Raw genomic sequence first — 14,621 nt, 5'->3', positions numbered from 1 at the left:
TGAAGTTTCAGTGGAATTACCATGGATTTGCTGTTGACAGAGTTGGTTTTTCGGGGGGGGGGGGGGGGGGGGGGGGGGGGTTAGCGTTACTATGGAGAAAGGATATTGATGTCACTTTGCAGTCTTTCTCGAGGAACCATATTGATGTGATTTGCTCGGGGTTACAGAATGAAGCGCAGTGGAGGTTTACGGGTTTTTATGGTCGTCCCGAGCCGAGTCGCCGTAGAGAGTCATGGGACCTATTGCGCATGCTACACAGCCAAATTGAGCTACCATGGATCGTTGGAGGAGATTTCAATGAAATAATTGCAAACTTTGAGAAATAGGGGGGCATTGACAGGCCGCCTGGACAGATGGAAAATTTTCGGGAATGTCTTGACGACTGCGGCTTACTGGATTTGGGATTTGAGGGCTATCCATATACTTGGTCCAATCGGAGAGAATTCCCGGACACGGTCCGATGCAGGTTGGACCGCGTATGTGCCAACATTGGTTGGTTAGACCTATTCCCTAATGCAAGAGTTCGTCATCTACATCTCGCAGACTCGGACCATCTCCCTCTTCTCCTTACTCCTCAAGCCACTACACCCTATAGGCGGCGGAGGCGGAGAAGACCTTTCCGATTCGAATCTATGTGGATTCGTCGCGAGGAATGTGAAGAGGTGGTCAGGCAAGCTTGGGACTTGGAAGAGGGATCTGACCCCGTGGACAGGCTGGTCAACAAAACACACGGTTGCCGCACGGCCCTCATCCAATGGAGTCAAAGCACATGCCAAGCCCCTCACATTGAGATTGAACGAGTGGAACGCAAAATTCAGGAACTTTCGGAGGGTGTTCAATCTGCCCAGATCAGAGAGGAGATCGTTAGCCTCAAATGCCAATTAGAAGCATTGTATGGCGACAATGATGAATATTGGAAGCAAAGAAGTCGAATACAATGGATGCAAGAGGGGGATCGGAACACACGTTTTTTCCATGTTCGTGCATCGGCCAGAAAGAAAGTGAATAGGGTTGACAAATTAAGGGACGAGATGGGGAATTGGCAGGATCAAGACAGTCAAATCGAGGGGATTATTGGTAATTACTTTGCTCACATTTTTCAGACGACTTACCCGAATGAAGAAGAGATTGATGAGATATTGGATCGGATGCAGCCGCGGGTGACCTCAGTTGCAGCACAAGTGCTCTCCATTCCTTTCTCGGAGTCTGAGGTAACTCACACCATACACAAAATGGCCCCATTGAAATCTCCCGGACCAGATGGGCTTCCGGTTCTATTCTTTTCTCGTTTTTGGCATATTATTGATTCTAGCGTAATCGCTTGTGTTCTCGATTTCTTGAATAACAAACGACTCCCCGAGGCACTCAATTACACTTTTATTGTTCTTATCCCTAAATCTGCCTCCCCGGAAAGAATTACAGAGTATAGACCTATCAGCCTATGTAACGTGATTTACAAAATTGGTTCCAAACTCATTACTAACCGAATGAGGAAAATTCTAAATAATATCGTCTCCCCCAATCAATCAGCGTTTGTTCCCCACCGTCTTATTACTGATAATGTCCTAGTCTCCTACGAGGTGAATCATTTCATAAAAACTAGGCCGAGTAATAAAGAGTCTTTTATGGCTATTAAATTGGATATTAGCAAAGCTTACGATAGGATTGAGTGGGTATTTCTGAGAAAGGTTCTTATTTGTTTTGGTTTTCCGCCTTCCTTCATTGATTTAATTATGTTGTGCGTTACCTCCGTCTCTTATTCGTTTTTGTTCAATGGGTCTCAATTTGGAAAATTAATCCCTTCCCGGGGTCTAAGGCAGGGAGACCCTCTCTCCCCATATATTTTTATACTATGTGCAGAGGTTCTGATTGATCTGGTGAAACAGGCTACCGATGATGGTCGGCTTCGGGGGGTGAAAATTGCACCAGCAGCCCCGATGATTTCCACCTTGTGCTTCGCGGACGATACTCTCTTATTTTGTAGAGCTGACGAGGAGGATGCGCTGATACTTCAAGGGATCTTGGAGACTTACGCCCGGGTGTCGGGGCAAGTTATAAATATGGATAAATCTACAATGAGCTTTAGCCCCAATACTTTGGAGGAGAAGAAAGATTCCATTCACCAAATTCTAGGCTTCCAGATTGTGGATCGGCACGAGAAGTACTTGGGTTTGCCTGCTTCTCTCGGAAAATCTCGGAAAGAAATCTTTAGCTTCCTACGAGATCGCCTATGGTCGCGCATTAAAGGTTGGGGCCAGCGGCCCCTTTCTCAGGCCGGTAGAGAAATTATGGTCAAAGCAGTGCTTCAGGCCATTCCGAGCTACATTATGAGTTGTTTTGCTATTCCGTCTGGTGTAATCAATGATCTCGAGGCCGTTATTCGTCGATTTTGGTGGAGCTCAAGCGACAAGAAGAAGAGAGCGTGGATCTCGTGGGACCAACTTTGCAAGCCGAAAAACAAAGGTGGTACGGGTTTCAGAGATCTTAAAACATTTAACTTAGCTATTCTCGCTAAACAGGTTTGGAAACTTCTTACGCAACCAGAATCTCTCTTTGCTAGCATTATGAAAGCTCGGTACTTTCCTACTGGGAACGTTATGACAGCAGAGCTTGGCTATCGACCTTCGGCTACGTGGCGAAGTCTTCTCAAAGCTCGGCCCATGTTTGCACTGGGCATACGTCGAAGAATTGGGAATGGCAACTCCACAGCAATATGGGGAGACCCTTGGATACCCGATTGTTCTAACTTCAGAATCCTCTCTACGCGGCCACGGGATACGGCTTTTCCGGATAGAGTGGCGGACTTAATTGACTCCACTTCTCGATCCTGGAACCTACCGCTTGTGAATAACACGTTTTGGCCAATTGATCGAAATCGAATTCTTAGTATTCCAATCGGCAGCGGAACATCGATGGATAGATGGGTTTGGCACCACTCTAAGGATGGGAAGTTCACAGTTCGTTCGTGTTACCAGGCGGCGACCGCTCTTCAGACCGTGTGTAAAGGAAACGGGCAGAATATGGGCTCAACTAGTGGCGATCCTCATCAAGAGTGGAATTTCATTTGGCGTCTCCAACTACCACCTAAGATCCGTAACTTCGTTTGGAGAGCATGTTCGGAATCACTCCCTACAGGTGTGGAACTCTTCCGACGAAAAATGGTCTCGTCACCTATGTGTTTCCGTTGCGGAGTCACAGAAGAATCGTTCACACATGCAATCTCTTGTGGGGGGCTGAACGATATATGGGCAGCCCCTCCATTCTCACTTGTTCCGTTTGATCGACGAATGTCCTCTTGGTCTTGGCTTTCATCGCTCCGCAATACCCTTTCAATAGAAGAATTCACATTGGCTATGGTAGTGGCTTGGAAAAGTTGGGGTTTGAGAAATTGTTTGCTGCATGGTGGGAATGTAATCACAGATGGTGTCTCCATTGATTGGTGTGCAGCTTTCCTGGCCAATTATCAACAGCACATGGCGCGAAGAACCATATCATCCAGACCCCGGTTTTCTTCGGAGTGGGCTGCACCAGACCCTGGGTGTATCAAAATTAATACCGACACCGACGCAGCTCTCCCTCCAGGTTTGTCGTTCCATACAGTTTCATTAGTGGCTAGAGATCACAACGGCTCATGTCTCGCGTGGGCTGTCAAAAAAATTCCAGGCGTTCCATCACCGAAGGAGTGCGAAGCTCGAGCAATCTTAGAGGCAATGAAATTTGCGGTAGACAAGGGATGGTCGGCGGTTATATTTGAAGGTGATTGCTTGGAAGTTATCAACGCTCTCAAGCTCGGCGAGGTGTCAAATGCTTCTTACGGTGCTTATCTCGACGAGTGCTTCAATATTTTAAATTCTTTTTCGAGTTGCACTTTCTCATTTATTAGACGTAAGGGCAATGTTTTGGCCCACTTGCTTGCCACGAAATATCTCTCTTTTGGTTCGGAAGGCGTTTTGCTTCCTAACATTTTGGCGACCCACGTATAATAAATTCCCGTTTTCCATCAAAAAAGGGAATGTGAATTAAATACTTTAAATAAAAAATAATTTAAATATTGAATTTCATACTAATTTTGTGATCGATGACTTTAAGTGGTTGTTTTTTCGCATAAATTCTAGCAGATTAAGTTCAATAACAAAATTATGGAGGCTGGCAATCGAGTATTGCCATCATACGGCGAAGGCCGTATAAAAATTTGAAATATAATACTTCCTCCTTATCATCTTACTTGTCTTTCTTCAGATTTTTTTTTTTAATTTCAAAATAATTGTCACTTTGGACTTCCAATGAAGCATTTATTGTATTTTTCTCATATTTGCCCTTACTAGTACCACTATTAATAAAATTAGGTGAAACAATTAATAAAAATGAATTTTTATTTGATTTATTATGATTTTTCTATAATCCATGCACATTTATTAGTTTTTTTAATACGTGTGTTTCTGTTCAAATTGACAAATAAAATAGGAAAAAAGAAATATCAGATAAGAAAATCTTATACAAATAAAAATTTGAAGACCAAGCCCTACCCCCAAAGTCGTATGACCACAAATAGAAATTCCATAAATAGTAGCAGAGCCCATCTATCTAGTATGTCATCTCTTTTAATTGTGTGCTTCAATTTTCATAATATATTTAAATTTATTTTAATTTCTTCAACTAAATATGTTAAAAACTCCTATTGTTTATTTTTATTTTAATAGTGAAGACACATAATGTAAACATAAATGTTAAATGTCGTTTTAACTTTACGAATACCGTTTTCGCTTAAAACATGTTTTTGACTTTTTTCTAATCTAGTTTTAAGCAAAATTCAAAAACACATGAACCGTAGTTCTTTGAGTTAACTTTCTAATCCAATTTTAATACGCTAAATTAGATGTCGGACGACAAAGTAACGTATAAATCAGTTACATTTTGAATTTTAAATAACTAAAACCATCAAAATTGTTGGCAATGTTCATTAATTCACGCACATCTTCCTTACCTGACATCCAATCACGGCGATTCAACTTGGATTACAAAGGTTATGTTTGTTAAGCTTTTCAAATTCTTTCCACACTTTCCCCAAAATGAAAATTATCTTTCTACACTATTTTCAAAAACTTTCCCCAAAACAAATTCAAATATTTCTCTCTCTAACAAACATGATTTGACCGCTACAGTGAAAATTGTCTTCACTAAAATACAAAATCAAATCACTTTATCTTTTAAATTCTTCTTCCAAAATACCTTTTTTCAACACCTTTCAGACATGATTTGACTTGCTACAGTACAAATTGTCTCCTCCCAAAACACAAACAAACTTTATTTAATTTTCAAATTCTTCTCCCAAAACATATTTCCCCAAAATAAAATGGAAATGGAAGCCCAAAAGCTTACCAAACACAGCCAAAAATACTTTAAAGAACTACGAAATACATGTTTTGAGTTCTACCCATTATCGAGTCGAAACGATAAAATTAAAACTGAAACGACATTTATCGCATCCCTAATTTAAAATTGTAAAAACAATATATATATTTTGTATAATGAATCCTACAATTGTTATATTTTGCATCCAGGTAGGACTACACCCTAGTAGAAAAAGGCAAAACCTATTTACCAAATTATCAGCAAAATAATAAATAAATAAATAATTTCCTGAAGCTGAAAATTAAATTTGTGCTTTCTTTCTTTCGTTAATGGAGTTTACCCAATTGGTGTTAGGGCAAAAAGCTGTGATTGCATGGCTCTGCCATAAATACGCAAACAATTTATGCCCAATTAACCAATCCAAAATACAGTGCGTACAGTAGCTGGTTTCACCAACCTCCTGCAAATTTTTTCCCTTTTTTGCTCGCACGTCAGTATATACATACTGCACGCTCGCTCACACACAAGCAGTGTGTGTCTTGTGTGTGAGAGAGAAACCTAAAAAAATTGAGGTTGGATTTTTGGGTTTTTGCTCCTTCGAATTTTTTTGTTTTTCTCTTTGATTTGGTCGGCTGCCATGGATGCTTACCCACCGCTTCCAGCAGACTACGTTTCGTTCGCCCAACTCCAAGAGCGGTGGATCCAGAAACAAGAACAGGAGAAGCTGAAATCCAAGCAGGAAGATGAAAAACAGAAGAGAGAAGCTGAAGAAATCCAGAGCGAGATCCGAAATCGGAGCGGATCGAAAAACAACGGGCACGGAAAACCGTGGGGTGCGTCTCCGGGAAACGCGCCGCCGCGAGTGGTCGGAAAAGACGGCCGGGTGATGGGCGGCGCGATTCAAGCGAAGGGAAAGGGGAAAGAGGCTGCAATCGGCGGTTCTGAAAATGGAGACGGAAGTAATTTGAGGAAGAAGAAGAATAAGAGAAAGAATGGACGCTACGAGAAGAAGAATAAATCTGATGAAATCGAAAAGGAAAAATCGAAGAGTGATGAGGTGGAAGGGGTCAAGGAAATCATTGCGAATGTGTCGATTTTGCCGAAAGATGCAGTGAGGAGTGAGGTGAAAGGGATCGAAAGATTGGATATCGGGGGTGGGGTTACGCGAAACGGGCGTAGCCATAATCGGGTTCGCTCCGGTTATAAGAGCAACGTGTCGATTTTGCCAAATGATGCAGTGAGGAGTGAGGTGAACGGGGTCGAGGAAACTGCGAACGTGTCGATTTTGCCGAAAGATGCAGTGAGGAGTGAGATTCGGGGTTCGGAAAGATTGGATATCGGAGGAGGGTTTAGGCGAAACGGGCATATCAATAATCGGGTTCGCTCCGGTTATAAGAGCAACGTGTCGATTTTGCCGAAAGATTCAGTGAGGAGTGAGGTGAAAGTGGTCGAGGAAATTATTGCGAACGTGCCGATTTTCTCGAAAGATGCAGTGAGTAGTGAGATTCCGGGTTTCGAAAGATTGGATATCGGAGGAGGGGTTAGGCGAAACGGGCATAGCAATAATCGGGTTCGCTCCGGTTATAAGAGCAACGTGTCGATTTTGCCGAAAGATTCAGTGAGGAGTGAGGTGAAAGGGGTCGAGGAAATTGCAAACGTGTCGATTTTGCCTAAAGATGAAGTGATGAGTGAGATTCAAGATTTGGAAGGATTGGATATCGGACGAGGGGTTAGGCGAAACGGGCATAGCAATAATTGGGATCGTTCGGGTAATAAGAGCAGAACCGAGTACAGAGTTAGGGTTAATGGGACTGAAATGAAATCGGTTTTTGAAGAGAAGGAGAGTAAACCTAATGTGGAGGGGGAGTCGATTAGTGATGTTAGGGAAAATGGCGAAAAGGGTATTAAATATCACAGAAATCGGAAGTCGAAAGAGAACATTAACCGAGAAATTGGTCGATATGGGGATCGTTGGAAACCGAAACCGAGAGAGGGTGGTGTTATGATGTGGGTGAAGAAAGAAGATAAACCGGCTGCTTAAGGTGGCTTGTTCGGCAAGTAAGCATCTGATTATTTTCCTTTTTTACGTAGTGGCGAATAATATTTGGAGTTTGATTTCGGTTTTATCAAATGCTATTTCAATATTTTGTCGATGCTTGGTATTGAATCTTTCGTATGTTTAAAATGAGTATTAATTCAATAGATTGATTGTAGAAAGATTGCAATCAAGAAAATGGGATATAAAGTAGAACCTCGATTAAAGAATAGTTTCTCCCGGTCCCGACTTGGTGAAAACGTGTTAAAATCATTAACTCGATAATTTAATAATTTGCTAAATTAATAGAATTTCCCTGATCCCGACTGTATTAATTTATAGAGGTTTAACTGTACGAGAGAGTTTGTATTTTTATATCGAGTTGTGGGAACTTGTTACTAGGTTGAACGAAACAACTCGATTTGTTGAAGGTAGAAATTATGTGAATTACTACGAAAAAACTCGCAATCGATTAGTTGAACTTGAGCATTTATTGTCGAATATCTTGTTGCGTATCTAATTTACTAAAAATGAAGAATTACAAACTATAATTGCTGGCGACGGAGAAAAATTGATGTTTATTTAGTTATTACAGGGAAAGTTAGTTGATGCTGCCAATGGCTATTTCTCGATCCTATTCGTATATTTTTGTCTGAATTTTCAAAATAAATGGACATAGCTTGATGAATATATTGGTTTATAACCTATTCCGTTTAGACGTAATAACAAACAATCAACGATGTCTTGAGCGTTTCTTTTTTATTTATTTTTTTGAAAAAAAGGAATCGTTTATAATTTCATCTGTCTATTTTCAGGAATTTCGGTAGATCGACAGAGCAATGAAATCCACAGCACCAACTGCCCGTTTTTTGTCCCGTACGGTAATTGATGATGTATAACATTGAAAAAAATTGCTTTTTTTTTTTTTTTTTTTTTTTTACTTTGAGAATATACTTCTAAATTTGAAATTAAATGGCAGAAATGTACGTTCGGGGTTATTGCCATGTTTTCTCTGCTCGGGCTATTTATGATTTTTATTAGTATTTTCGATAGATTGAATACTTGAAGTTGAAATGACGGAAGACGAATTAATCAATTGCATGATACTTATTTCGATGATATACTTAAATTGTCAATTGATCAGATTACATTAATTAATCTATGCTATACTCGATGAAGTTCACCGAGTAATATTCAATGATATACGTGTATATATGTATATGCTCTACATCTTCATAATGTATATGCGTGTGATTGTGCGTAAATCTATGGTGAGAGTAAGATGGTTCATCGAGTAAATATTTTTACAGAGTAGCTTCTTGATTCTCCAGAAAAAAAAAAGGTTCCGATTTTCCATTGGAAATGCTGATGTTATGAAATCAAGTATAGTTACACGGTGGAATATTGTTTAATATGTATACGTACGGAACATATACATGTTTACGACTACATATATAGGATAAGAAATCTAGAAACCGTTGATAGACACTAGGTTTATTCGAACCTATATCTGGTGAACTTCATTAATTATAACTTTATCAATTATGCGCTTTTGTACACACCCGCGACCCATATGTATATATGTGTGTAATTGTATGTAATGTAAAATTATATAGTGTATTTCAGCAGATGTAGAATTTATAAAATCATAGATCCTAATACAATAATACTAACATTTTTGAGAAATGTTACAACCACGCAAACATATGAAAGAGTTTATACCATACTACATTGGGTAGATATTTACTATTCATATACCCAGAAACACAAATACATAACCATATTGATGTATGTAGATCAACGGTAAAAAATCACTCGAAAGCCTTCACTGAATGTAGCATATAAATAACCTTGATATGGACAATGTTGGATTGAGTTTTTGATTCATGTACTACTAAACCTTTTAATTTCGGCCATATTTTGGAATTCTAATAATTTGTGCCTGTTTTTTTTTCTGTAAAAAATACAATTGTTTCTCTTGATCTTTTTTTTTTTTTTTTTTTTTTTTTTTTTTTTTTTGCTGTACTTGACCCTTACATTCTCAAACCTCATATGTGCAACTTTTTAAAATAAGCCAAAATGGTATGATTATTATGATCCAAGTTTTACGTTTCAAATCATATTCCTCTCTGCAAATGCAACAAACTACTAAGGGGTGTTCACTCGACCAGTAAACCGATTGAATCGAACCGAATCTAAAATTCCATACGTGCTAAATACTGAATCGAAAATTCCGTAAACATATTTGGAATTTCGGTATTCGGTACGGCATATGGTATTGATGCTCGGTATACCGTACGAATACCGAAATATTTAACAATATTTTAATTTTATTTTTCATTTTTAAATTCTTTAAGGTTATAACAAATCATAAAATACTTTAAAGATTGATGAATTTTTCCGTTATTTACGAATTAGCCTCTATTGATAATCCTATTTTATTTTTGGACCGATTATTGAAATTTGAATGTCAAATTCAAGAATTGATTACTTTAAATACATTTTTTTTTACATTTTTAAAATATTAAAATATATTTTCGGTTTTACGTACCAAACGAACAAATTGAATTAATTCGGTGAAAACATACCGAACCGAATAGTTCTGTTCAGTATACGGTCAAAATTTTTAAAGTACCGAAATTCCAGTACGGTATTACTGAATGAACACCCCTACAAACCAGTGGCGGATCTAGCTATGGTCTAGGGTGTGCAGCTGCACACCCTTGATTTTAAATAAATACTACTATTATACATATGTTGACAGAAAAAGTAGGTGGTTGAGGTGGTAAAGATATGCCTCCCTTTACTAACAGGGCTCGGGTTCGAGCTCCACTCAAACATTTTGATTTCTTTTCCAAATCTTAACATTTTTCACCTTTTTGTTCCACTATTTTGATTTTTTTTTTTCCAAATCTTAACATTTTCACCTTTTTTATCATTAAATATTTCCACAATTCACCTAAAATTTTTACATTGTAAATTTTTGGTCCACTATTTTTATAAAATCTTAACATTTTCACCTTTTTTCTCATTAAATATTTCCCCAATTCACCTAAAATTTTTACATTGTAAATTTTTGGTCCACTATTTTTATAAAATCTTAACATTTTCACCTTTTTTCTCATTAAATATTTCCACAATTCACCTAAAATTTTTAAATTGTAAATTTTTGGTCCACTTGTCCACTATTTTTATAAAATCTTAACATTTTTCACCTTTTTTCTCATTAAATATTTCCACAATTCACCTAAAATTTTTAAATTGTAAATTTTTGGTCCACTATTTTTATAAAGTGATATTTAAATTTTTTACTCTACAATTTCGAACCCCCTTGGCAAAAATCCTGGATCCGCCACTGCTACAAACTACTCTTGATTTGAACAATTATATTGATAAAAAGTGGTATGTTTGATTAATTATGGTTCATAATAGTATCCTTTTAGGCATAACAAAGAGAGAGAGAGAGAGAGAGAGAGAGAGAGAGAGAGAGAGAGAGAGAGAGAGAGAGAGAGAGAGAGAGAGACTCGTATTTGTATGGATGCAAATTGGCTGCCAGTCTGAGAATGATGTAGCCCCCTTGTGTGTGTGTGTGTGTGCATGTGTTTTTGTTAGGTTCACTCATATGTTTCTTTTTTGAGATTCAATTTGCATTATTGCATTATTGACATCTATTGCTATTTGTTTTTTGAGGCAATTACCAATTATATATTAATTAATGTTCCAAACTTCCAATATAAAATGTTCAAATTGAAATCTACATATGAGCACTTATTATGTTTCTTTGATTTGCTTCTCTTGCAAAAATTGTAAGTAATGAATATCACTTTGCTTAGGTATTTTTGGTTTGTATCTTAATTTTTTTGTTAATATCAAATTATATTAGTATTTTGATTGTATAGTCTACTCTATGCTACATTCAGTGAACTTTACTGTTATTTCTCATATTTAATTTTCACGTAATCACACGTATATATACATGTGTATAGATGTAAAATACGGTATATAAGTGTATGGTACGTAGGATATAATACGATCGAATTCTTCGAATGTGGGACAAGATTTCACTGAAGTACACATCCATGGAGAACGATTTTGATTTGAGTAAAGAATTTGAAAGACTAACACATTCGAATGACTCTATAAAGTGGATATCAAGCCGTATATATTGCAATGACTAGCCAAAAATAGCTAAAATTGAGTCACAAATTTGAAATCGATTGTAATATGAATCCATCGAAACAAACGCATCGGATTTATTATTATGAATTTGAAATTCACAACTTTAAATGTTTTATTTTGAAATGAAGCGTATGATCATCGTCGGACGCATAAATGCGTGCGTCGGTTGACACAACGTTGAGTTATTATTGCCTCGAATATTTTTAAATTTCTAGCGAAATAAATAAAAAAGGACCACCTAAGATCCTAAATGTTATGTAGCCATCTATACAGTCATAAGGGTGTGGGCACAAAAGTTTACATAATTGGTTGTAATAACTAGCTAGAATGGAAAGGATATATATATATATATATACACACACATATATGTGAGATCTTTTGTGAATTGTAATTATTATAATAATGCAAAGAGGAAGGTAGCTTTCATGCATAATTGGGAGAGAGAGAGACATGCATTTAGTTTTAATTGATGCAGATATATATATGTATTCAACAAAGAAAGAGATGTTAAGAATGTTTTCTTGTGAGAGGAGACTAATTCAAGATTTCAAACATTTCTAAAAGCTTTTTATTTATTTCATTTATTTATTTATTTATTTTTATTTATTATGGTACTTTGACCACCTTTATATTTGGAAGTGACCATATGGGAAGCCAAGATATTTTGCAAAAAAAATTAAAAAAAAAAAATAAAAAAAAAAACCACATCACATACTAGTGTGGATTATATTAGCTGCAAAATTATTCATTATTCATTATTTTCCCCTAATTCTAACATTGAAATGTCACATGCTATAGGGATATATACATATATATTATCATATCATGGTCACAATTTTGAGGTAAAATCGAAGGAATAAATCGATACAAATGATGCCGTTTTGCATGTTTTCAGACAACCTTAATAGGGCTAACTAACTGGTTAATTAATTAACCTCATGCTAAATGAGGACAAAGAAAAAAAAAGGGTAAGCTAAAACAAAAAGATTTTAGCAAGAAAATGGAAAATATTTACAAATAAATCCAATCTAATCAAGAATGTATTTCAAGTGGTTATAGTTAGAAATTTAATGAGGGTACAAAAATGGAGATTTGCTAATTAGTCCAAGGGGATGCATGTGCATCGTGCAAGCGTGAAAACAAGCTCCGATATATTCGGGACCAGCTGACTCGGAATAAAAAGATTTTATTTTAAATTTTTAATTTTTACAGCAGACAAAAAATCATCTAACGAAGAATAGATTGTTACGTGGGCACGTTGTATTATTTAAATCAGGCATTAAGCAAACGTAAGAATAGATCTTTAGCCAGATCTCGATTGACGATTCTTCGTAGGTTAATCAGCTAGCTGTAAAGCAGTACTTTGGACCTTTCATAAGATCATGATTGCTCTAAATGAAGAAAAATCGAATCCCGAAATCTGGACGACGATATTAATTCACTTATTACTATCCAATTATACAACTTTGTTGCTAATTTGAAAGAATTATATGCCTAACAAAGATTTACATTTCTGGAATAAGATAGCTAGTAATTATTCATCAATATATATATATATATATATATATATATATATATATATATATATATATATATATATATATATATATATATATATCATTGTCAAGTAGTACTAGTGTGTATCTATCATCACTTATCTGTACATGTTAGCAGAAGCACATGAGATGGGCCTAATATAAAATGTACCATTCATTTACTCACAATGGGCCAATTTATATATAATCCTGCATTCAAGAAAATATCAGAAAATTAAATGCCATGCAAGTAATTTTGTGTCTGTAAATAAAAAAACGAAACAAGAAACGAAACACGTTAAAACTAAACGAAAATATTTCGTTGAACCCACTGCAATCGATTAATTAGAATACATCTATTCAATTAGCCTATTAGGTATTAATTGATTTATGGATTATTAAGTAATTAATTAGTTAATTTTGGTGCGACATTGAATGGCTACGGAGGAATCACGTTCCGTTGTTTGTTATTTCCCGATTTCGGCTCGCTGTCATCGCAATACGTATCGTATTATACATACATGCATGTGAAGCAATGATCTAATCCAACTACTATATATATCAGCAAATATGCATATGATTTTCCTTTTTCTGCTTCACTCAAAAATGGCATTGTGCACCACATTCTAGTGCAATACAATGTACCTTACATGCATGGGTCATTTTCTTTCATGCCTACTATTTCTCAATACTTCAATATCGTCCATATATATATATATATATATATATATATATATATATATATATATATATATATATGGTAAATTATACAAATTACGAGAAAAATCCTCCTGTTTGGATAATTACATCGACCCCTTAACTATGAATCTTCTTATATCTCCATCTTTATGGTGTCAAATTTAACATAATGATCTAGATTTCGTGGAATGTTCTCTAGTTTGTACTCGTCTTGTGCAAAAATACAATTTCTGATGTACCACAAGATGATAGATACAAGCCTAAAAAACACATCTTATGATCATCTAGCTTCAAATGTGGAGCTCGAATGGGATAAAACGGGTCCAAAATTGAGAATATTTCATATAATCTAGAAGATTCCACTAAATTTGAAATCGCAAGGGTGGACGTGTAAGAAGATTCTATAGTTGATGGGTAATTGTAACTACCGAAACAGGAGAAGGGTTTTCGTAATTTGACTTTGTAATTTGGTAATTTTTTCTGGATTTTTAACTATAATTTTTTTTAAACTCTTAAGAGATAAAGAAATTAGTAGCTATTCCATATTCACTATGTGTTACCACAATCAACTCTCTCTCTCTCTCTCTCTCTCTCTCTCTCTCACACACACACACACACAAAGGTGACCAGCACAACAGCTGTCAAGTTTGGTTTTTGTGGAAAGAGAAGTATAATGATATTAAGGCAAGAGGATAAAGCCAAGGAAAAATATAGTCTAGGATTTGAGGGTGATCATTATTTGGTCACACACACACATATATATATATATATATATATATATATATATATATATATATATATATATATATATATAATTTTTC

General features: G+C 36.2%; 2 protein-coding genes across 3 annotated transcripts; both read left to right on the top strand.

Annotated features, from left to right (window-relative positions):
- Window positions 1-353: 353 nt before the first annotated feature.
- Window positions 354-3,983, top strand: LOC148771827 (uncharacterized). Its single transcript, XM_088815247.1, has one exon. It carries the CDS (start codon window positions 354-356, stop codon window positions 3,981-3,983), a length of 3,630 nt encoding a protein of 1,209 aa, XP_088671373.1.
- Window positions 3,984-5,571: 1,588 nt separating this feature from the next.
- Window positions 5,572-8,506, top strand: LOC105971426 (uncharacterized). 2 transcript variants are annotated; one of them, XM_012996282.2, is made up of 2 exons: window positions 5,572-7,406; window positions 8,203-8,506. In XM_012996282.2, exon 1 carries the CDS (start codon window positions 5,990-5,992, stop codon window positions 7,391-7,393), a length of 1,404 nt encoding a protein of 467 aa, XP_012851736.2. In that variant the 5' UTR covers window positions 5,572-5,989; the 3' UTR covers window positions 7,394-7,406; window positions 8,203-8,506. The 2 variants fall into 2 exon arrangements, with proteins under 2 accessions (XP_012851736.2, XP_012851735.2); XM_012996281.2 differs by having other exon boundaries at window positions 5,574-7,410.
- Window positions 8,507-14,621: the final 6,115 nt, after the last annotated feature.

The sequence above is a fragment of the Erythranthe guttata genome, chromosome 3, assembly GCF_056151865.1.
Source record: "Erythranthe guttata isolate IM_541 chromosome 3, IM_541, whole genome shotgun sequence".
Taxonomy (NCBI): domain Eukaryota; kingdom Viridiplantae; phylum Streptophyta; class Magnoliopsida; order Lamiales; family Phrymaceae; genus Erythranthe; species Erythranthe guttata.
The sequence above is the reverse complement of the archived record's forward strand: the minus strand, read 5'-3'. Positions and strand labels throughout refer to the sequence as shown.

Coding starts and splice junctions, on each gene's coding strand:
- LOC148771827 (XM_088815247.1), top strand. CDS start 354: ATGGAAAATTTTCGGGAATGTCTTGACGACTGCGGCTTACTGGATTTG.
- LOC105971426 (XM_012996282.2), top strand. CDS start 5,990: ATGGATGCTTACCCACCGCTTCCAGCAGACTACGTTTCGTTCGCCCAA.